General features: G+C 35.3%; 1 protein-coding gene across 1 annotated transcript in view; it reads left to right on the top strand.

Annotated features, from left to right (window-relative positions):
• The window catches only part of LOC134527454 (nuclear pore complex protein Nup155), a 293,963-nt gene that overhangs the window by 200,412 nt on the left and 68,306 nt on the right, over positions 1-25,245 (top strand). The window contains exons 18-20 of the mRNA XM_063360147.1: positions 5,974-6,124; positions 8,334-8,593; positions 18,276-18,423. Coding sequence (XP_063216217.1) covers positions 5,974-6,124; positions 8,334-8,593; positions 18,276-18,423 — 559 coding nt within the window. The remainder of the gene's footprint in view (positions 1-5,973; positions 6,125-8,333; positions 8,594-18,275; positions 18,424-25,245) is intronic.

The raw sequence follows: 25,245 nt of genomic DNA on the forward strand, positions 1-25,245 counted from the left end.
AAATGTCCATCTTCTGAAGTAAATCCAGAAGTTCTAAGTCCTGATGAGTTAATTCTTAAAAGGAAATGCTCATTTTGGAACATATCTCGAGACAAAAAAAAACTGTTACAGACATTAATAAGAATCACTATTTTTTTACCAAGTTCAAGGGCAACTTCATGTGACAAGGCGTAATTACTGCATCTTCGGGCTCTGGACTTCAAATGGAATTAAAACCACACGTATTGACAGAGATGATCTGTTCTGGAAGGATCAAATGGATCAGCAATTGACAAAGTTTTACTTAAACTGTATGCTGCCAGAACTTGTAGACCCGCGACGACCGCGGTCGTTGCCCATACGAGATCCTGACTATATTACAAAGGCTATGTACGAATTTGCTGCAAGACAACACAAACTTAGTGTCGAGAAACCATCAAATTCCAGAAGAAATAAAAGTGTACAAGCTATTGCCAACAATGATGAACCCGAATCAAAGAAGACAAGAAGAAATTTGTGTTTTTGAATTTGATTTATCACCATTCATAATGAAATTGTCTCATGTAAATCATTATAAATATACCACATGTTACGCTCACCTGAACTTTACCAGACGTTTGCATTTGATACTTTAGTACAAACGCATGATATTGCTGTATTGTTTTTGGGTATGTCATTTTATGCATTGTTCAGTTCTTAACTACATACATACATTTTCAGTGCGATAGTGTAAATTATTAGTTATGTGCTTACTACATTGCATGTGATAGAATTTCACTAAAGATAAAATCGTTGTATCAAGTTTTGCATAAATTATTAACATGTACATTTTGGGAAAGTGTTTCTGCTTGTAAGAAAGGTTTCATTTTGCAATAAGTATACGTTTGATGTGTTCTAACTTGCTATTTCAGCATTGTGTGGGGAGAGATTAAGTCTCAAAATGTATATATGAAATAATCCAATATTCGATAGATATGTGCGATATTTTCCTTTAACATTATTCGTATTTACATTTTAAAAAAAGATAATTCCAATGTCAGTGTTAACATTTTTATTTTTGTATCAAGCATTTAGGGGGATATATTCTGCATCGGTGAACTCGGCTGAGTGTATTTCAACCAGTACTTAATGTAAGAAGCCATTTTATCTAGAATGTATAAAAACAATAATTGAAAAATGAATGATTGTTTAAAGATCATGTGTTAATTTATAGGTACTAATAAGTCTGCATTTGTGTCTGTATTTGATAAACTATGTATGGTAAGTTTGAAATTGGCTGGCACATTTTGTGAGGTAATTCCTCTTGCAAATGTTATAATGTTTGGCAGATGTTAAACATGATAAGATGTCGGTGTCATTGATAATCGAGACTTCAAGCGACTTCATAACAAATCAGGAACATTATGGTAATAAGCAAGAATTTACTAAAATAAATTAAGTAATCAAATCAACTAGAAACATTTTAATAAATGTTCTTGTCTTCTGGGTTCTAGCCGCGTAACAATGGAAGTTCTTTCCGACGTTTCGGAGTGCGTTGCAGCCTCCATCTTCAGGGCAGCAGTAGAAGTCGCTTCTTACCTACTGTTACTCTCAGTAACCTACTACCTACTGTTCGTCAGTAACCTACTACTTACTGTCACTGTCAGTAGGTAAGAAACGACTGCTGCTGCTTCCCTAAAGATAGAGGCTGCAATGCACTCCGCAACGCCGAAATAACTTCCAATGTGACGCGGCTAGAACCCAAAGGCAAAGCAATGACCGTGAAAGCGTGCGATATTTATTTTAAAGTGTTGTTTTATAATGTTAATATCTTTAACAGTTAAAATTGCCATTCTGTAATGGTTTTATAATTAACCGTTTCATGTTTATCTCTCAAAAAATAAAATAAAGGGTAATATGTTTACAAAATAAGTATAATTGATTTATTTTTATTTGGTTTAATGCAAAAGTGTCTGGTATTTTAATAAAAGTTAATGACATATTTTTTTACAAACATTCTTTAACACAGATAATTTGCACAACTATAGATTGTGTTATTGTTAGGTATGTAAAGTGTATGGTTTGAAGATTGTTCACAAATTTTTTTTCACTAGTTATGGATTTTATAAAAAAAGTTTAGTCAACAAAATTGTATATCTATTTATATGCATTTTTTACTTTCACAACTGTGTAAGCGATTTTTAAGTATATCTGTAAGAGAAGTGTTGTACCCGTTTCTATTATAAAAGGTCTGCAAATGTATTAAATCTAAATAATATGTTATGAAACAATGTTTTGACATTTTTTTAATTTTGAATATAATTTTTAAATTTTATGTGATAATTTTTCATTTATCACTTCATCATGCATTACAGATACCTTATGGAAAGCTTTGAATGATTCACAGATTTATTTTTTGTGCGGCGGTAACTAAAGATGATACAGAAAATTACAATCTGGCGCAGGGAATAGAAACATTGGGACCTTCCCCCCCCCCCCCCCCCCTTTTCTTCTTCAAGGTCATCCTCAACCACTTTCCCCTAGCCATTGTAAGACCTTGTCAAAACCCCTGCATCCCAGACCACCCGCTGATTTTACAGCTCATCCTTGCCTGCCTTGCTCCCCACTGACTTTCTCAACCTTCCTCCCACCACGTCACGTACGAAGACTACCGAAAAGGCAGAGCAGAATTATTTTCCCTATGATGAATCCTCTTAATGAACATTATAAACAGCAATTATAATACAAATTACTTTACAACATTAAAATCATTTAGAAATAACCTGAAAAAGTAGGCCTAAACAGGCAAAAATCTAGTACAGCGACTTCTTTGTGAATAATTACATAAAAAATAGTAATGATTATAAATGTCTAATAAAATACAAAATACCTTCTTAAAACATATAGCACGTGCAAATAACATATTTTAATATTTATAACGTTTGATTCTACTGTCTCATAACATACACACCACTCTAAAAACATTGACTTATTTATATTTACTTATACAAAAAGAAGTTTAAAAGAAAATTATTTATTTAGGAGGGCAGGGTCTTGCAATGCTACAGGCTGTGAAGATGATATTTTGAAGTTACATAGTTATACCAGTATTTTGCTTTGGTGTAACTATAATCATGCATAGCATAACTAGTTTACAAATAAAATTGTAGTATAATTTTTACAGATAAACCACAACTCAAAATTGTATATATACTGAGGGCGTACCGGTGTTATGGTTTGAATTACTGGTGGAAATAGTGGGCGCCACCACGTGAGTGGGCACGTGGACCGGGCTCGATACTCTAACTCGGGGCGTTACGTTGCCCGTGTGCTTCAAGATATTAGCCCTCCTGATTTTTAATGCAACACCTGTTCCTAACCAAGCCCGCTCTCAGCGTCGGGCACGCTTCTAATTAACCGCAGTGGGCTCTTAGGGCTTCCCACACGCCGCTGACTTGTTAAGGACCCACGTGGCCCCACCGAACACAAAAACACGTGATTCAATTAAGTTTGTTTTATTTACTCACGTTACATGCCCTTATACAATCCTTCCTTGATACTGTTAGAAAACTCCCGAGGCACGAATCGATTTAGGTGAGGAGGTGAACCACGCACGTGGTCGCCTCAAGTCGTTACTTAATACACGGATGACCAAAAACTCCGGAGAGTAAAGATTTATTAATTAGTCTCTCCGACCGAGTGAGGCCCCGAGGATAGAATGAAAACGATTTCAATAAATTACTTAACAGAACTACTTCTCGGTGAAACAACGGTGATGTCTTAGGGGTGTCTGCAGAGATGTCCGCTCTCGGCCGGCTGAAGAAGGTGACTGGGCTGAGACAAGGGCTTGCAGCAGGCAACATGGCGCCCTTCGCGCCGAACACAATTACCGTTAACATCCTAGCTATTGCGTGCCCCGGGTTATTATTGAAAATAACATGAACTCTTTATAAAAATTAGCACATCACATCCATGACCAGACCGTCTGTAATTATTACTTATGTAGTAGAAAATAGTTTAAATCAAGTTGTATGCTAGTTCCTTCATCGCCCGCTAGGGAGCGTCCTTGTCCGTGCTTGCACGTATTTTATTACAAAAAACATCATAAATTAATTAAACAAAAGGCACTCACATACATAGCTGTCGTGACACTATTTTGGGGCGAAAAGAAAAGGTTACAATGATATTATTATTACAAATAGGGGTGCGGCGCACTGCAGCTAAGCGCCCTCTTGCCGGGCTACCAACACACGCACAAGCGGGAGGTTTGAACAGAGATGGTGGTGTTTGGGCGGTGGCATATCGGGCTGAAAGGGGGCCGCAGGCCCGGACAACGTCAATACATACATTAAAAAAATGTTTAAATGCTATTTAACTAATAGTTTAACCAAATTGGCTATAGTTCAAAGAATTATGTTAAAAAATTTTTCTGACTTCATTTTGATGTCATGTTATGCTATTCTGTGAACTTAGTAGGTAATAGCAAAATTGTGTTTGGTCTTACTGCATGCCAATTGAGGATGTTAAAATGAAATTAACAAGCAAATATCACAAATATAGCATGGGCATGGTTTTAAATATCTTTTTAAGTTTACTTAGAGTTTAACTTTGTTTTTTAAATTTCAGTTAAGATTTTTCCTTTTTCACCGGCACATTCACATAATATCTTTTCTTTTGTATGGAGCAGCTTATGACAACTGGTTTTTAAGTACCATTGTACTTTATTATCATTTTACTTTGTTTATTGTACTAAATCTATGTTGATGTTCAATAATCTCAAGTAGCTAATCCAGGATGGATGTGGTTCTGAACATGTCAGATTAAAGATCTTTCACTGTATTGTCATGTCCTAAAATCAACATGCAGTAGTTTGTTATGTGGTTATTTTATGTTTCAATAAAGGAAAATAAAGCTAAACATACAGGTTCTAAATGTTAATCGGTCATTCACATTTGTGATGGGTTCTGAGTTCTGACTCCTTGCAACAGCACCATAATAATCACTGGGGTGTGCGGACTCCATGCAATGATACAGTTTCATCACCTGAAAGGGTGTCATCAGATTTCAGATTTTAAAATACATTTAAAACTTATGTATTACAGTAGTTGGTTTTGGATGATAACTAAGTCATGTGCCCCAATGGCATGTGGCATCTCCCAAGTTGCCCCATCTGGGTGAGAAGGAAATAAAGAAGTCCGAGTGCAATGATAGTATGTTTTAGGAATGACAATTTGTACTTTAAAAGTAACACCAATGAATAGAGGTCCATAATAAAGGTTTTTTTTTATCATGTTTTGTTTTTAAGGTTGGGAAATTAGGTTTTATTTTTCTGTTATAAAATTTTTTGTGGTTTAAAGTTCTAAAAATAGAAAAATAATGTATAAAAACCTGACGTACTTAGATAAACATAAGTAATAAAACTCACTTAAACAAATAACAACTATGAAAATCGTAGGCTTTAAAATAAAAATGATGACATAAAATTATAGCTAAATTTTAGTATAGTACTACAGGTAATAAAATTGGTGGATATGCTCTGAAAAGGTAATAATGTATCACCCATGTATCTGGTGTGTCTATGGTGGATGTAGACATTTATTTTTTTTGAATGGCTCTGAGAAAGTTGGCAGTTAAGCATTATTCAGCTGTTGGTAGACTAGGTTTCAGAAAGAAAATAATGTTGTGGTGATGGTTTTACTTTAATCCTCAATCTTCTTTTTTAAACTGTTTTTTTTTTTTTTTTAATACATTGTATGAACTGGACATTCAAAGATTAACACATGCTTTACAGTTAAATTTTGGTTTTATTTCATTAAAACAAATTATTTCGCAGTTTTGTCGCTAATTGATGTTAATTTCGGTGTTATTTCTTAATATCGCGTTTCACGAAATGTCCATGTCTTTCCTAATGAACATTAAATGTGACTTATTTGAATGTGCCACGGTACAGATGTGAGTAGCACCATGCAAGGCTGGGGGCACTGCTGAGCTGTGTGTGATGTTGGCTTGCTGCAGAGTGGAGTGCTACAAGGAGCTCACGATGGTGCTGGACCAGCTGTACAACCAGAGCCAGGCCGGAGTGCTGTCGTCCAGCGTGCCGCACGGGCCCGGAGCGCCTGTCGTCAGCGATGTCGGCCAGGGCCTGACCGAAGAGGCAGACTTGCAGGTAAGCAAGCATCGCACGTCTCGTTGCCTCTTTAATCCTTATTACCAGACTCTTCGCTTGATGGAAAACATTTTTGGGTATCAATACATTTTCATTTAAATCATTTTTACATTTGCTCTAAAACAACATTTTAGAGTGGTATACTCTACTGGATAGATTAAGAAAACCAAGTAAGTAATCAGCATTGGCTGTAATGAGGAACGATTTTGGCATTAGCCAGGGGTGATTTCTCTTGCAATTTTCAAAGATTTACGAACCATTCACTTGTGTCACATGGGGCTTGAAATGAAGTTAAGAGACATATTCCTGTTGGTCGCCGGCAATATACCATGGCGTTTTACTGTTTTCTGTTTTACCGGGGGGGGGGTAGTATTAGCCACTGGCATATTTTTCTTTTGTTTTTTAATACTGTTGTGTTAATTTTAACATACTTTAATTTCCCTTGTTTTTATAAAAATCTTTGTTCAGCGAATTTAATTTAGTTTATGTCACCTTTAGTATTTTATTTTACCACTTTCCTTGCACTTTTGTTTACGTTAGGTTGACTATAGCACCGGCAGGCGCTAAAAAATACATTTTGTAATTTTAGATAGTGTGTAAGTTTGTAACTTTTTATATCAGTATTTTGTAATATGTTTAAAATCTTTTATTATTATCAGTGTGGAATTTAGATCACTGTTTGATTACTTATCAATCCTTACACAAAGTGATTCAACCTTTCTAATTAATTCTTCTAATTTAAGAGCTTCAAACTTGACTTCCATCTTCGGTTGTTGCTGGACTGGATCCTGGTTTCTTTGGAGACGTTGTAAACAAATTCATATGTCGGCTTGTTCTAGGTTTAGAAAAAAAAGTGTATCAAGTGATCCAATAATATTATCAAATGTATGAGGACACAGTTTCAAAGCCTGGTCCTGTTTTCCTGATATAAAGTTTACATGGTATCGTGAAAAAGCTTCATTATGGGGCAAATTAAAATCCTGAGGGTTAGATTCATCTTATGTTGAAGAATTATATTTAGAAACTGTTTTCTATGGTGGTGGTCTAAACATGTTCAAGTTCGCTTCTTGTTCTGATATTGAAGTAGACGCATCATTTAGTGGTAATGGAAACCCCGGATAATCGAGTTGGTCCATCAACGACAAATTAATAATGATGAATTTACTAAACTCATGATAGTCTCAAACACATACACATTAACAATAAGGAGCATGCACGCAAACACCTCCGTATGGTTCAAACGCCCTACTACTACTGTTTTAACAAGAAAGGTTTGGTTGTAAATATTTCTGGGGTACCGGGATTATATTTACAGTTCTTAGTGCTGGTTATATTGCTGGGAACTGGTAGAACCGAGGCCTGGGACTGATACATCGTTATATTTATAAGAGGACCCAGTAAGTAGCCAATGTTGGCTGAAGCATTTGCCCAAAGTCTGGCACCATATCTTGAACAAAATGTAGTGGTTTGCTTCCTTCAATTCTTGTGTGCTTGTGTGAAAGGCACCAATGTGTTTTTTAACTCCTTGCTATGTGAATCAACTTTTTTTTGTTAGCTATGAAACACTGCTGGTAGCAGTTATTACACTAGTGGAGTGATGGTGGGTGTACACTTGATCGGTCGCTGTGTATTATCGACTCGAAAAACATGCCTAGCTGTGGATATTATTTGTGGCCTTGAACACTGGGGTTAAATCTAGCCCTCAATGTATTCTACTTTGAGAAAAACTCTCCAGAGTCTTCGAAGTTATTTAATTTTTCCAAAGATGAAGTTGAAGAAAATTAGTTTTTGATTTTATTATGACTTTCCAAAGTTACCAAAAAGGTTTTTTCGAATTGGTTTTTTTTGACACTTCTATCAACTATCTTGTTACTATGTATTTAAAGTCAAAAAGATTTTATGGTTGCATGCTTAAAGTTAAAAAGGTTTAACCATAAATAATGAAGTACATTGTAATCATAACTGTAAAAGACATTACCTGTATTTTGCTTCCCATATTTGTAAATCCTTTGTGCGTGCAATGTGGTGATTCTCTTACTTTGTTCTTACACTCTCCTAATAGCTGTGGTGCAGTAAGCACTGTTAATTAAATTGTTTTGAGTTTATTAATATGTTCTTTCACATCAGTGGCCTGGCCCAGAGGGAATACTGTTTCCCCAAGAGTGCTGGAACCTCAGAGGTGACATGATTTCCTGGACGTGCTGTGCAGGCTCGGTGGCTAGTGGAGCAGGTGCTACTGTCTCGAGACGAGCTGTTCCATGTGGCGGTGTATGAGTGGATGATGTGCAAGCGTCTTTACTCCATGCTGGGAGCCATCACGCTGCCTAGCATGGAGCTGTTCCTCACGCGGGCCAGCAAACGTAACCCTACAGACATACACGTGTTCGACCTCATGGTGCAGTACTACCGAAACACCAAGAACTTTGTCGAGGCCGCCAGGATCCTGCATCGGCTGGCAACGCAGCCAGGGTGAGTGGATCATGTGGACAAACTAGAAGTGCCAACTCTTTGCGAGATTTTGTCTCCACAAGGAAAATTAAAAACATGTTATAAGTACGTAGACATTCTCTAGCTCCAGTCATAGAGCAAGGATTCCCCTCTTTTAATAGCTCCATCGACAGTGGAACCCCTTTTTTACACTATTCAGGGGAGTGTTTGAAAATGTTTTTAAATGTGGGAAAATGTAAAATAGGGGAAATGCATGAAAAATTATTTTTTGCTCAGAGAACAGTGATATACGACCTTAACATAAGTCCACCATGCTCTTATGTACACATAATTATTAAGAGTGTCTGAAGCATATTTAAGTATAATAATTAATTTTAAAGACCTGCATTTACATTTTGTATAGAGTATAGGTAGGGGCCATAAAAATAGGCATTTTGCTGTTGATGCTATTTTTTTGCTAAATTACACTTTAAATGATATTTTTTTGCTAATTTCCAGCGTAAATGCTATTATAGCTCATTTTCAAAATTATTGCTTTTTTCAGCTAAATTAATTTAAAATGTCATTCGCTAGTATAAATATACTTCATAAAATGTAACATTACTGCTACATATATTTTGATAGTTTTGAAAATCATTGTACACAATGTATCTTTGTACACTTAGAAAGAAACGACCCTTTTATTTAGACTTTCATTTATCTGACTCACCTCATATTCATACTTTCTGTACGTATAGGACATATTTTTTTGTATAATTATTAATTATGTTAATTATTTAAATTTATGATCAGCATTTAAGATTAACAGCAATTAATTTAATACAAATAAAAAAACCTCGCCCACTATCTTTGCCGCAGATTTTCTTATCCTGCAAACAAAAAGTGTATGCTAATAAGATGAATTTGCACTTTCTTGCATTTTTCTTTAGCTGGAGTGTGAAGTAAACCACAGTAATACTACAGATACTTGGTGTTCCCCCAAATGTTACGCTTGACCCATGTGGTGTGTTTTGGTTATCCTTCTCTACACTAGTTTAAGTGACCATACTACATGATATTGCCATGGCTCTGAGATGCATCCAAGTTACATGCATTCTGAGATACCTTCAAAATATAACCCAACACAATTAATCTAGTTGATTTGTGAATTATGAATTCCTATGAATTAAACCTGCAATTTAATGTTTTCTAGCATATTGCACTTACAATTTTTTTTAAGTAATATAAGCATTTACATTATTTTTGTGATTTTAATTTACGAAGACATGAAAAAAACTGTTTTTTTTCCCCCCTTCAAAACTGAACTGGAGGGTAATTTTTGGGGGTTTGTATATGTGAGTACCGTGTTTTATCGCATAATCATCGCACACGCATAATCGTTGCACTGTTATTTTAGGACATAAAATTTGGAGAGAAAAAATTTCTCGCATAAACGTTGCATGATGTTATTAGATTCCGAGCGCTTTGTGTAGGTAGTTTTCCCGTTTAAAACAATGTATGTTAAAGTTGAAATATTCATTCGGATGTTACTACATAGTACTTATTTAATTAACAGAAATACGAAGTTGTCTGATGTGTAAATTTCCTTTTAAAGACGTTTTCAAACGTTATAACTTTTATCTTATTGTCTTCGTCGGAATTGTGTACCGCATATAAAAATGTAGCCAGCGCTAGTTGGCATCATTCATGTTTGGTTATGTTGATTCCCGTATAGAGCGCACGCACTTAGTCGAATATTAATACAGATAGCTCATCGATTTCATGCAATGTGCCGAGTTAACTACATTTAATAGCACGCTTTCTCGTGGTGTGTACTACAATAGTAAAGCGCTCAGACTCACGTTCAACAAAATGTTTTTGTTACATGACTTATTAATTTAAATTGTTTTGCGTGCTTTTGTATACTCTACTTTTTAAATGAACGTACTTTCCTTGGATATTTTTTGTTTTAATGAATAACTTTACCTAACAATAAATGCTTTTTTCACATAATCGTTGCACCCATACTTTTCAAACTTGATTTTAGAATAAAATGTGCGACGATTATGCGATGAAACACTGTATTAGTTATTAAACATTTAGAATTTAAATATTAAGTTTCAAATAAGTTGCTTTTTGAATGCTAATTTCACAATAAGAGATGCTAATTTACAAAATAATATGCGCTAATTTTATAAAAAAAATACATGCGAATTTCTCCATTCTGTAAGTGTAGGTAAGAATATGTACAGTATTTCATACTTTAATTAGCAATTACATATTAGTAACATCAGACAATTGCAGGTTAAGAGTATTAGGTAATAAAAATACTGTGCGGTGAAATCAACAATTTTATTGACACCCACAGCTATACCCTATCTGAATTGGCACCACTTTGTTCACACTTCTGTGAATTATTAATTCTGCAATTATGCTCTGTAGTGTGTAGGAAACACACAGAACTTAAGATTGGACAATAAATAAAATAAACAGTAAACATTAAAATTAGGGATGGGATTTTCGAATCTTGGATTCGTCGAATATACCGAATCCTATGGATTCGAGGATTCGTAGGATCCGAGGTGGGATTCGAGGTAGGATTCGAGGTGGGTTTTTAAGAGTTTTAGGTAGTAATTGAAAATTGTAGTGCTGGGCGAAGTTAGAAAACCTCGAACCGAACCATTACGTTCGGTTCGGTTCGAAACCTCTTAAAATATATTCGTAAAACCGAACGTTCGTTTAAAAAAAAATTACGTTTTTCTAATTTTCTAACCCCCATTTGAGACCATTCACAAAACAGCACAACAAAATTCCATTACTTGTAATATTCCGACTTTTATCGCATTATTGTCGCCTCAACAGTTTCAATCGCAGACAAAATAAAATAAAAATTTATTAATCGTCGCATAACTCCCATAGCATTTTTTCATATAGGCGCGCTTTGTTTTTTGTTTACTTTAGAGAATTTTGTATGCATTTCTCGTACTACGTAATATAAACTATCGTACAAATGCCAAAGGTATTGTATATTATACCTTCAACTATAGTGCGTGTACGAGAAGTGTTGTAAAATCACCAAAGATTGCGTACCCCATACGTTAAACTAAAGCGCATGTACGAGAACTCTCGTATTTTGGCAAAACTAACGTGATCAAGTTAATACAAGACAAATGCGGTAGGAAATGATTACGTAAATTACGTATTTTAAATTACTGGGATGTATTTATTTTCTTTGGCCTTTTTGGTTATAACTAGCAGGTACTGAAATTATTAATTTAATCTTCTGTATTAAAAGTACTGGTCCAGTAAATTTTACAGTAGGGTACTAAGTTGACTAGCGTAGTCGCGGCAGCCATCATTATTTCTCGTGTTTTCTTTTTTCCGACGCAAATTTCTATAACCACACTTCTTACTAGTGGTGGGCTTACCTGTTACTTTTGAGTATCAGTGAAATCGGTTCCAGTGAAATTTAGGTTCCTGTGAAATTAAACGGTGAACGGTGAAATCTCTCTCTAGTAATGCTCGTAATCGTAAACTGCTTCCTCGCACCGAAAAATGGTGAAATAAAGGGGATAAGTGAAAACACTGCCTCTCGGTGAATGATGAAATTAAATAAATGCAATGTTTTTCACAGAAACCTTTCATTTTGTTTTGAGTTTATTTTGAGTTAAAATTGAAAAATACTACATAATTATTATTTTAATTTTTTTTAATAATATTGATTCCATATTTATATCCCTGTCCTTTCAGTTCAATAATATAACGAACACATATTAATTTTAAAACATTTATGAGAATTCATTATCTTCCGTGATATTCTGCTAGGCTTTCATTCGGTGAACGGTGGTTTTTTTTTTACTGTAATTATTACAAGTATGCAATTCGTATACTCCACATACAGTTTTACTTCAAAATATATACATAGAAAAATGATTGTACTAAGACTGAAAACGTCAGAAACTTAATTCAACGATTATGTGGTCACTAAAAGCTAGTGGTCGTATTACTGTAGGTAATCAATTTCACCGAATTTCACTGATACTTGTAGAAACTGGTCGCAGGTATACCCGTGAAATTTTGATATCGGTGAAAAAGTAACAGGTATGGATTTCACTGCCCACCACTACTTCTTACGTTACGGTTACAATATTATTGTTCTTGAGGTGATTTGCGATGAGCAGGCTTACGTCGTTTAAGTTTTCCAATTGAAGAAAAGATAATGACGACCCAGATGACCCAGAACCACCCCAAAACATGTCTAAAGTTTCTTCTGACGAGCAGCATTCTTCCAAGAAAACAGCAACTGCAGTCAGCGGGTTTTGTAACGTAGATAGGTAACTTAATTCACATTCGACTTTTTTTTAATGTCCTATTAAAAAGTTTTACTTATTAAAAATGTTAGGTTATGTCAACCACAAAAATATGTTATGTGGCCTTATGCTGAATGTTCGTCATCTTTGTAATATTATATTTTTTTAAATGAAGGTTAGTTTACACTGAAAAAGGAAGATAGTCTTTTTTTTTAAATTTAGATGGAACTTCTTCATGAATTAAAAGTTTGTGTGTGTGTGTATAATTAAATGCAAAATGATTTTCTCTAAATTGTTTTCTTTCCTTCATTATTTATTGCATAAACTTAACTTATAAAATGTATTTGCAATGTTTTAATAAAGCTAAGTAAGCTATATAATGTTTTAATTTTACATATGGCTGGAGAACCTTTATTTCTCACCATTCTGTTAAAGACCAAAATGCTGGTTTCGGTTCATTTTAATTCAAAACAATTATTTCTGTATGAGGTTCGGTTCGGCTATGGTTCGATACCAGAGAACTGAGGTTCGTCCAGCTCTAGAAAATTGTATACCTAAACTATATTATAAAGGTAACTGAAATAGCACAAACATAAGATAAACTACACTGCATTTTGTCAATTAGCATAACTACTCGATCATTTCCAACCTTCAATAATATAACATTTTGCAGAAAAAAAGTAACTTCTTTTAAAATGGTGTCTGTTATACAAACATATTTTATTGAAAACATAGGAAGGATAAATTTAACAGTGAATTAGACAGATGCAAACTTACGTGTGTGGTTTTTGAGGTTATTTGTCTCTATTTTATATCAGGTGTATACACTATGCACTTATTTTATAATTTTATAAATACACATGTGATTTTTTTAATACATAGGCCTATGTAATGTATTAAAATAAATGTGTGATTTTTTTTAATAACATGTGGTGAAGTTTAGTGTGGGACTGGGATTCGAGATTCGATGACAAACACTGAGGATTCGAACAAGGATTCGGATTCGACCAAAATGTGGATTCGTCCCATCCCTAATTAAAATCAATAAACGGTATGCTGTGACAGTGTATGGTGTAGAAAAACATACATTAACAACAAATGTAAAATTGTAAAATAATTGCAAAATTTATTATGTGATTCTTTACAAATATTTAAATTGACCAAAGACCAAGTCACAATGTATTTATGGAAATAAACTTGGCAGGCAGATAAAAAAAAATATGCAAATATAATTAATACCTCCAAATACTTTGGGCACAGATTATATCAAAAGTTTATATATTTTACTTTTTAAATTTCACAGTTTATTACAAATTTAATATCTCATGGTTTTTTTATTTCAAAGTTTATGGCTAGTTCAATTCGGTCGTTCACTAGACAGTACTAACAGGACTTCTGGTCTATGGATGTCTAGGCTCGTCTGAATTCATGTATGTTTTAAATAAATATTGGCCTTGGGCACAACAACAAAGTTAGCAAATAGTAGCTTGTACTTTAGGCCGCACAATAAACATGAAATTACGCTTGTATAATAGTGTAAATAGGCGTAAATCTGGTGGGTGTCACTAAAATTTGTGACCAACAAATCTTTTCAATATGGTCTACCTGATGCTGTCTCTGGACCCCACACAAATGTACTCATAGTAGTCAATTGTGGGTCAGCTGGGCGATAATTTATATCACACTTTGTTCGTAATGATATCGCTGACCAACACTATAATACAGTAACACCTGCACACACAATTTAAACTGTAGAATTCGCTTTCGTCAAACTTCTGATGGGAAGCTGCACCAGAACAAGCTGTCCAAAAACGTTCTTTATCCCGTCATTCCTGGCGCCAGGCGCTTCGTTACAGGCGCCTGCAAGCGTCAGTCAATCACAAGGCGCTGTCTAAGAAATCAAACGAAAACAGAATTTAACAAGTAGAAATTTCATTTAAAAAAATAATTTAAACAAATATTTAGCTGCAACATCTTTTAATATCTTTAAATTACGTTTAAAACCCTAGCACAGTATTTAAACAAACTTACAGTGACTGTCAACAAAGCACGTTATGATGTTTTTAGCTAGATGACTGCGATTGAAAATGTAAACAAACCAAATATACACAGTTGCAGGAGTGGGAACGGGAGTGACCCTGACCCTGCATGAAGGTGATTGTCGCTCGAGGTGTCAGAGCTGTTGCCAGCTCTAGTATCCGAGACATGATCCAACAGGTTCAGGGAATGGGTGCAAGGATGCGCCAAGTGGCAATCCTCTGCCTCCACGTGGGCACCGCTGTTGGGGGCAAATGGTGGTGACTGCTGGGATGGGTAGCCTCAACCTCTAGTCATAGCATCGCCTTAACTAAAGAGGACAATGCCGGGTGTAACACTGCTGCAGTGCATCCTCAATTGCATGTATGGGACTAGAAATGGTGAATGGGCTGAATCTGCAGGTCACAGCAGATGCAATTGAAACCTCTCTGGGTTATTTGACTGCCGAGCCTCGGTGTCTTGCTCCCATTGGACCCCATAGTGAATGGGATTCAGGCCTATGGTAATGGTAAGGACCAAGAATGGCGCCGGCGTGTTCGGGGCCACCCGGGCTTAACAAAGAGTTATAAACTGCTCAACTAGGTGTGATACGTTCCCCTTGTCCTGTGGTCGGAGAGGGGGGGGGGGATACAGAGGTAACCCCGAGGCCCTCCAGCCCATGCACGACCGGAGTGTTATGTCTAGCCAGGGCTTCCGCAGTTGCAGCTGGAGGAGTCCAGGCACGTCCGGGCCTTAATCGGCTGTAAACCTGTCGGGCCGAGGTACGGCAGGTCGGAGGATAGTCCGAGGAGATGACATCCAGTGGAGTGACTGTTAAGAGTGGCAGTCGGGTAGTTTGTTGGCGAACAGTCTTATGCCATATAGATGCCAAGTTGGTAGTAGTACGGGAAAAATCCATGAATGATTGATTGGTGTCCCGGGCAGGTTTTCTCCAAGGCCCAGGATTCTGATTGGGTAGGACTCGTACTTGGTATTGGTGCTCCGATCGCTTGTAGCAGGCTCCAAGCCCTATGTGGAGTCGACGTAGTGAGTGACGACATGGCTCTGGTTACTAGCCTGGAAAGCTAGGAGAGGTTTGTATAGAACCTCCACCGGACCATGGGTTCACTGGGTGATTGAGGGGTCCCAGTGTGATGTAGTAGAACAGGGTAGGCGTCAGTAATGCTGACAACGTCTAAGAGCTTAGGACGCAGCCAATTGTCTGGTTAGCTGAGTGTAGCGGGGGTTGAAGGTGGTGTCTAAGCTGAGATGGGTAGCCTCAGCCTCTGGATATAGCTATATCTCTTAATTCTCTAACACCGTCCCTGTTTCGCGTGAACAGCGTATCCGTATCCACGCCCGTGTGGGCCCTGGAACAGCAGGGGCTTATGCCTAAGACAGCTGGGTAAACAAAGAAAAACTAGGGGTTAAAACCTATGGAATTATTTAACTCCGTAATGCTGTGATAGTTCTTTATCACCACACTGAACTGCATCTCCTTCAATTATTTCACAATTTTTTACAATTGGGTTCAGAGTGAAATAGGCATGTCTAACCTCTCAAGTGAAACACGAGTACCTTTGTGCTTGCCCAAACTTTTTAAAATGTTTAGTTTCTCATCAGTTGAAAATATTGTCCATATTTTACAATCTGCCACCTCAATAAAATAGGTACAGATATACAGTCAGTTAATTACTCACAGTAAAATAAAAAATTTTACGCTTATTGACATTTAAATTTGTTACAGAAAACATTATTTTTAATGGATGTTGACAAAGATGAACACCATAAATACAAACTACGTAATACGGTATGTATAAGTTACTTATGTACAGTGGAATTTCTATAAAATGTAGTGCTAGCATCGTGTGCTAACATTTTCTCAAAGTCTGCCGTTATTAGACCGGTGTTGGCAGCCTTTAAATACCATTTTTAATGTAAGAGCACATCGAAAAATCCCGGAGATACAGCACTAGTGTTCCCCAACAGCATTTTGGTTTTGGTATTTCACACCAAAGTGTTATCTTTGTATGTATGATATACGTGATGAACATAGAAATAACGAATTTATGTAGGTATAGCATAAACAAACACTATAAATCGCAGGAAGCAGATTTTAGGTGCATTGTAATCAACGGGGATTTATTGTGTTGCATCAAATGAGGTTAAAACGCGACCAAAATAAAATAGTGCAAAGAACAGTTAATGTAAAAAGCGTTAATGTACAATCAGGGTTCTACTGTACGTATTTCCTTCCAAGGAGGCTTATGGTTGGGGGAGAGAAGAGTTTTCTGGTTGGGATATTTAGTTGTGTCTTTACATAAGACAAGATAATTGACTACAATTTATTTACTTGTATTTCTTTAGTAGGGTAGCAGAAATGTAAAACTTGTTCTGTAGGTGATAATTATAAACAAATAGAAATTTAAGCAAGTGCTTTAGTTTTCATTGTGTTAAACAACATGTTATTTAAGGTGAGATCAGCTTTATCTCTAGTGAAAGTTCAAAATTAATGTTTACCTTTGCATAAGACATTGGATAACTTGATGTTGGGCATGGGCATGGTATTTTATGAGGAAGTAATGTGAGTGTAGAAAAAGATATTAAAAAAGACTGCTTTTCCCGGAGTTCTACAAACAAAAAAGGCTATTATCAGTTTTGAGTATATTCCTTTTAAATCATGCACACACAAAAAAGAGATAATATTATAAAGTGTATCAGATACAGACACCAACATACACAGGTGATAAATGTGGAAACAAGGATTAAAATATTGTTTAAGCTTGTCAGTTTGTTTTAAATGTATCATTTCATCATCTTCATGCAACAGTCGTATAAGTATCGCGTGGAGTGCATACTCTGTGTAACAGTTATGTAATTAGGTTACATAATATGACCTGAAGATAAAACTTGCAAAACAATACACAATATTATAGAAACAAAATTATATCTTCCAAATAAACATTAATATGTAAAAAATAGGCATAAAACAATAATAAAAGTAAATAAAATACTGAAGAATGCATTTAAAAAATATGAACCTTGCATTCAATGTGAAAACTTTTAAAAATATTTAAAAGGGTTTTTTCAATCAAACTTATTAATCATCAGAAGCTATTACAAAATATTAACAACAGTAAAATATTAGAACCATATTAGGTCACCATGACCCTTAACCATATAATTAGTCTTACTTGACTCTTAGGAATACTTTGACATACTAGATTGTGTGTATTACTCTACATTTTATTTTTGTTTAACTTAACCTTATTTTCAGGTTGAAATTAATCTTCAATTAATTGAAAACATAGCCTGTCCTTGAAAATTTTGTTATTCCTCACTTTCACTTTTTTTTATGTAATTTTGTTGCAAGTAATGCAGCACCTGGTGTTTTTCAGGAGCATGCTGAATCTGGATCAGCGGTCGTCGTACCTCGGCCGAGCAGTGGCGTTCTTGCAGAGCGACAAGGTGGGCTGTGCTCCACATCTGGGCTCCTTCATGCGGGACCTGGAGGACCTACTGGAGACATCGCGAGTCCAGAAACAGGTGAGCTCCTGCAGCTGCCACCAATGCCAGCGTTTATTAGGCATGTCGCATGTGCGAAGCTTCCATAGTACAATCAAATTCGAATTTTTTTTTTAATATTCGATAACACTTTGAAACGATGCAAACTATTCGCATTAAACTAAGCTTCGTATCATTCAAGTCTTTACGTCGCACGTGCAATTTATTTTCTGTTGACTTTGGAAGATCGACCTTTCGCACGAATGTGACTTCATAATTGATTATTTAAAGATTTGTTGATTATTTAAAGAGTTGACAGCATTGTGTTGCCTACCAAGCTTATTAATTTCGTCAATCGAAATTATAAATGGATAAAGGCGCAGAGGGATCATCGCAATCTAAAGAAATACCGTCAAAAAACAAACAAACGTAGTGCAATGTGGAATTCTTGCACATATGTTGGCGATTGTTCCGCACAATGCGATAAATGCAAACAATTGTTCAAATGCCCTTGTGATTGCCCAGGTACAACCACACTTCTTAGTAAGGCCAGGAGTATAGTTGGTCATTACCGAAGAAGCACTCGTGCTAGGAAAAGACTACACACACTCCAGGAGAAGTTGAACATGCCTAAACTAGAGGTAATTCAGCATGTTGATACTCGTTGGTGCTCAGAATACCAAATGCTCAAGAGACTGCTGGAAATGAAACCTGCTCTTGTTGCCGACCACGTGAACTCTGGTGATACAGACATGCTGACCGCAGTGGAATGGAAACATGCTGAGAACTTTGTTCAAGTTTTACAACCACTAGCAAGAGGTCACAGAAGAAATGAGTGGAAACACTTACCCAACATTGTCTATGATCATTCCAGTACTTTACTGTCTTCTTTGTAACCTCGAATCGCACATCGCTGCCAAAAAAGATGGAGTGACACTTGCAAGAGCGTTGCATAAAAACTAGGGATGGGGCGAATCCTGATTTCCTCGAATCCGAATCCTAACTCAAATCCTCGACTGGAATTGCCGAATCTCGAACCCAAACCCGAATCTTTTAATAGATGATGTCCACATATCTAATGTAAGTGAGATGTATTCTGCTTGCACTAAAAGTCCCTTGACTTTATCACATGTAGTTTGGTACATTTCTGGTATAAGTGTATATAAAGACAAAAAAATTTTCAATTTCAGTTTTAGTACAGATTAGCGGTTAGGATTTTTTCTATAAATAAGCTAGAGGTCTGCGAGCCTAAGAATTTTACTTTGAGCCGAGCTTGAGCTTTTGTGGTACAGTTACACTTTTGGGAAATTATTTTTATCTAAAACTTAGTATAATGTTTGAATAAAGTATTAAAATGAAGTGGGCTTATTAATTTTGGGTAACTATTTACAGTGTGTGTTTACATTTTGCACTGCTAGAAAAAAAAAAACATTTTTTCCATTGTTCTTACCTGTTTACATTGGTTCATTAGTAACTGATATCATCCAACTAACATAACCAAGTATATGTTTGTGTAAATGTAACATATCTTCGGAAAAATTTCTTCCTTGTCAATTTTTCTGGAGTCCTTACTGAGCTTCAACAAACTTAGCACCAAAAATCATGTTTGAAAAGTACATTCACATTGTTTCAACATTTCCACTTTTCAGCACAATAATTCTGAGAGAGATTGTCACAGAGTATTAAATTCTGTTCTTTAATCTATCATGCAGAACAATAATTTGTTCTGCACGTTCAGGAGTTAAATTAGCTCTACGATTGGAGATAGAGAAGCGTCTCTCGCTGGCAACCTGCTTGGCTGGAATGCTTTAGTAAAATTGCTTAACCTCAAAATTAGTGTCATAAATATCTGTAACTGGTCATTAAAGTTTAATCAATTGAAAGTAATAAAAATAAAAGCATTTTACTTAATTGAATTTACACTTGCAAAAAAACATACACACAATAAACCTACATGGAAATTAAAGTCTTTTTCAATATCCTGAAGTCTGAAATATGTTTACTCATAATTAAATGTAGAGCTGTATTGAAGAATCCGATTTTGCCAATATTTAGTTGAATCGGCATTTCTGCCGACTTCCGATACAGTACGCTCGTTAATTTTTAGCCGATATTACTGAAAAAACCAAAGAGACTGCTATAACCTAAAAATCCACGAGTACCATTTTCATTTTTCGTAGTAGTACTGCATTCTTTCAGATCGCATTATTTCTTAGCAACATGTGCCAACCGTACATATCAAAGTTTAACATCCTTTTTTTTTCCAACAATGTTCTATAATTTAATATGTCATAAATAAATAATACATTACTATCACGGTAAATATACATCTCAGTTGTTACGGTAACTATAGTGCAAATATGGTAGCTATCATGCTTCTGTAGTAATTATGGTATTCTACAAAGAATCTTGTTCTTTTTATGGTAATTATCTTAAAATAACTATTGGGTTTGTACTGTAGTTATGGTACATCATCCATATTTCTTCGTATGTTGTTGTTCATTTGTCTTTTCTTCATATTTACGTGGGCCATTATTTGAGACAGGAAGTCTCAGAAAAAATTATAACGGACATTATATCACACATTTAATGGCGTAAATTTTGAGACCTCGGGCAATTTAAACGCTTTATACGGAAAAACCTACCATGCGGGACCTCGTAAGCAAGTTTTACCGTATTTTTTTCCCGTAAATAGTAAAAAACCGCATCCTTTGTCGAATCCTATATCAGACCCGCCGAACCTTCGAATCCCTAGGATTCGGCGGATTCGGCGGATATTGGATTCGGTCGCCCCATCCCTAATAAAAACCTTAAGTCAAGGTTTCCAAACTACATGTAAGAGCCTCTACAGCATGCTGCAATGTTGGTAGATCCCAGATTTAAAGGTGTTCTTCTATCAACAATGGAATCAGAAGCCATTCTTTTGTCGGAAATTGAAAGTATGAAAACGTGTTCCATTCATGTAGTTAAAGTAGTTAAATATAGCATTCCCAGCTCTGCACCAACGGCTTCATTATGATGGAAGGAGAAGAAGAGGTATGACGGTACTTAAATGAACCCCGCATCAGCATACATGAGAATCCATTGTATTCGTGAAAAATGAAGGTACAGGGTACCGATATTTATCCAAAGCAGTTCTTAAATATCTGGGGGTTCCTGCCACACAAGTTAATTCAGAGTGTCTCTTTTCAGCACTTGGGAATGTTGTTTCAGCACGAAGACAAAACTTGCTTCCTCAGCATGTAGAGCAATTGGTGTTTTTACATGCCAACTTAAAATAAAAGCTAAACTGCTGACATGCTATAACATAACTAGAGCCAAGTGTTTAAATGTTTTATACACTAATAGATTTAAATGGTATTTTGTGTGTGTATATTTTAAAATAATTTTGTGTGTTTTGTTCTTACCCCAAATGGACATTGGAGTTCAATAATTTTTCCCGGTGTAGTAATGAGTTCATTATGCTTATAACAATGGACATATTTTGAAAGCTCAAAAGAACAGTACTTCAATTTATGTTGTTTGATGGTATACGTGTTTTTAAAACTATAATTTAATTTTAAATATAAGGATTTTTTAAATATAGTTTTTCATGTTTTTTAAATAAAACTGATTAAAGCTGCAATTCTTTTTTAATGTGGGGCACTTTATTAATGGGGTTGGCGAGTTCAGATAAAAAAAAAATTAGACAATTTTTTTGCTTGTAAAAATGCAACTATTCGCTTTCAATTTTACTTCACACTAATAGTTACTATTCGCTTCACACTTCAATTCACAATGAAAATTTAACATTTGCACATGCCTAGCGTTTATGAAGAGATCATTACAGTAGAACCCTCTTATAACATTTTTTTAAGGGGACATAAGGAAAAAACATTATTTTCAGTGATTGAACTTTTTACCAATGGACTCATCAAGATATTTAAATACAGTAGAACCTCTGTCATACACTTTTCAACAGAGGCCACAAAAATGGTGTATGATGCAGGAAAGTGTATGAAAAGGGAATGGCAATAATAATTTTTTTTTCCAATCTAGCATACCAGTACAATGTCAGATTAAATATAAATACATATGTGTAAATAATTGCATTATATTAATGAAAGATATGAATTCATCTTTATACATACATACTATAAAACTACCAGAACTGTAAAATACAGTATATAATCAAGTAATGCTGACATGAGAAACAGTGGCCTACAAAATGTTATGAAGTCCTTTCTTGGAGGGGGGGAAAAATCACCAAGCCTAAATTAGAAATAAAGAAAAAAAAAAAAGGCTATTTCTGGGGGGGAAAATCAGAAATTTTTGTTTGTTTGCTTTTACAAACAACTATATGCAACAGAAAAATTTAAATAAAATATTAACTTTAAAAACATAGAATACAAAACAATCTGATCGTAAGAAAACAATAACAAACGGGTAAATTCAGTTCAAATATTAATGAATGCACAAAATATGAGATCTGTGCCTTGATAAATAGCGTGCACCGTTTTCATAATCATTGCTAGTTTGCGCCACTAGTCTAGCTTCGGTGCTGGCCATAGATGCTACTAGCAAAGTGCACAGTTTTCCTGATACTATCCATATCTATGGTGTGATAAAAGTTATTTTCTTACGTTGCAAAGATAAACAATAGACGTTCAATATAAAAGCATTAAAACGTAGATTATAAGGAGGAATATAAAAAAACATTTGTGAATTTTTGGACTTTTCCGCTTTGTAAAAACGTATGAAACGGGAAATTAATGATTTTATTAGTGTATGTTCCGGGAAAGTAAACCATTGTAAATATAGTACTTTCGGCGGGACCGAAATTAATCGGCGTATGACACTGGAAAATGTATGAAACGGGAACGTATCATCTAAGTTCCACTGTTAATATAATGTTGAAACCAATGATGTGTGCACTCTATGCTCGAATTTGCGTAACAAAGCTAACAATTTTTCAACTTCGTCACTCTCCAGCTTCTATTTTATTTGTATATAAAGAAATACTTCCTCGATTCTGTAAAATTTTGTCACAATTCGTGAGATGGCATTTAGAGTGGGTTTGCCTTTTTTCAATTCTTTGGTCACTTGAAAATATGTAATTTTGGGATTCCTATCTTCTAATGAAATAAATTAAACTCTTTATCAGCAATAAAAAAAAACCTTTTTTTTCCATCACGAAATAGTTGGCAAACTTAAATATTATAGGACTACTTAAGTACACCTGGAAAACACTAAAATGGCAAGGAATGAAATGATATATTTTTTTTTCAAGGCAAGGGACCAACAGACACATAACTGCGAACATTATGGACCTTTGATAAATCCAATACACAGTGTTAGCCAGCACTAACGTGTAGCCCTAGTGTTCTGGCACACTTACATTTTTTTGTATATACTGTAATCCTATTTTAACAATCTGCATTGATGGTATAGCAGTGATTGTAAACAAAAACGTACGTAAAGTGTAAAGTAATCTTTTTCACGAGTTAAACTTCACAGATGGAATGTGTTGGCATAGGTAGGTTTTTAAAACTTTTTTTTTTTACATTTATGAATTTCAGAAAGCAAACGTTGGAAGCAGGAAATGCACTATTTGGAAATGTTATATGCAGGAAATAAATAAATTGTTCTTATGGGGAACATGTTGAGACTTAAAAGATGCGATGTTATAAACAGGAAAACATTATAAGCTGGAACATTATTGTAACAGGGTTCTACTGTACTAGATATTGCTTGGCATCCAAAAAATACAGTTTTAGGTAGGTTCCCTTCTTTAGCTCCAGCTTTATTCTACAGATGTCAAAACACTCCTTTTTTGCATGACATGATTTAATAAAATTTTGTCTAGAGTCTTGGAAAATTTTGGTTGCATTTCAAGCAGGTGCATTTTCCTTCTAAGCTATGTGGGAATTTTTAAATGTTTTTGAATTCCCATGTGAAATTTACACAAAACAAAGGAAAATACAGTAGAACCCCGATTTTGCGAACACTGATTTAACGAAAACAGCGATTTAACGTAAAGGTTTTCAGGAACCATCAAAAAAAAAACACCAATTTATTAAAATAATAGTATAGATTTCCAAAAAATGAAAGTAAATAGTAATGGAATCTTATTAAAAATTACACTTTGTGGTGTCAGTAATAGAATGGAGGTACTATATATTAATATGTGCCTTTGCATCATCTGTCCAAATACGAAAAAATTAAAAAAGTTGTTCAAATTGCTTAAAAACTGCGGGCGCTGTAACTGAATTGCGTAGGTGCGTGCCATTGCGCGCGCCTGGATAGATAGACTGTCCGCGACACATGACGTCATGAAGGGTTTCTTTGTCCGCATCCCCCTCCCCCTCTTCTATGCCTGGCTTGACTCACCACGTTATCTTCCAAACACGCCCGCATAGTAACAGTGCTAGCCAATAATCACACGTTTCCAAATATTCCCTTTCCCATCCTCCAGGTTTTTTCAACTTTTGACCACGTCACACCAATACGCCATTATCATTATTCTCTAGAGGTGTAAAAGTAACGAAAAAAAGCGTTCCCGTATGTATTCGTTACTATAACAATTAGTACTCGTTACTATCGTATCACGTTACATTACTCGTTACTTCTGATACCGCATAACATGCTATGTTATGTTGCAGCAACATAATCGAGTCGTATTGCGTACGCGTACAGTATGACGTCGCGTAAATAATAATAAATAGAATATAAACAATTAACAATATTTGATAATTAACAGTTTTTGTTAACCAAGAAACAATTAAATCTCATTAGAGCGGCTTTTTTATACAATATCTTCTAAGATAAGAACAAAAAAACGTGAAAATACGCGATAATAAAAACATATTTCTAATTTGTAAACAA

The sequence above is a fragment of the Bacillus rossius genome, chromosome 1 (assembly GCF_032445375.1).
Source record: "Bacillus rossius redtenbacheri isolate Brsri chromosome 1, Brsri_v3, whole genome shotgun sequence".
NCBI classification, from domain to species: Eukaryota; Metazoa; Arthropoda; class Insecta; order Phasmatodea; family Bacillidae; genus Bacillus; species Bacillus rossius.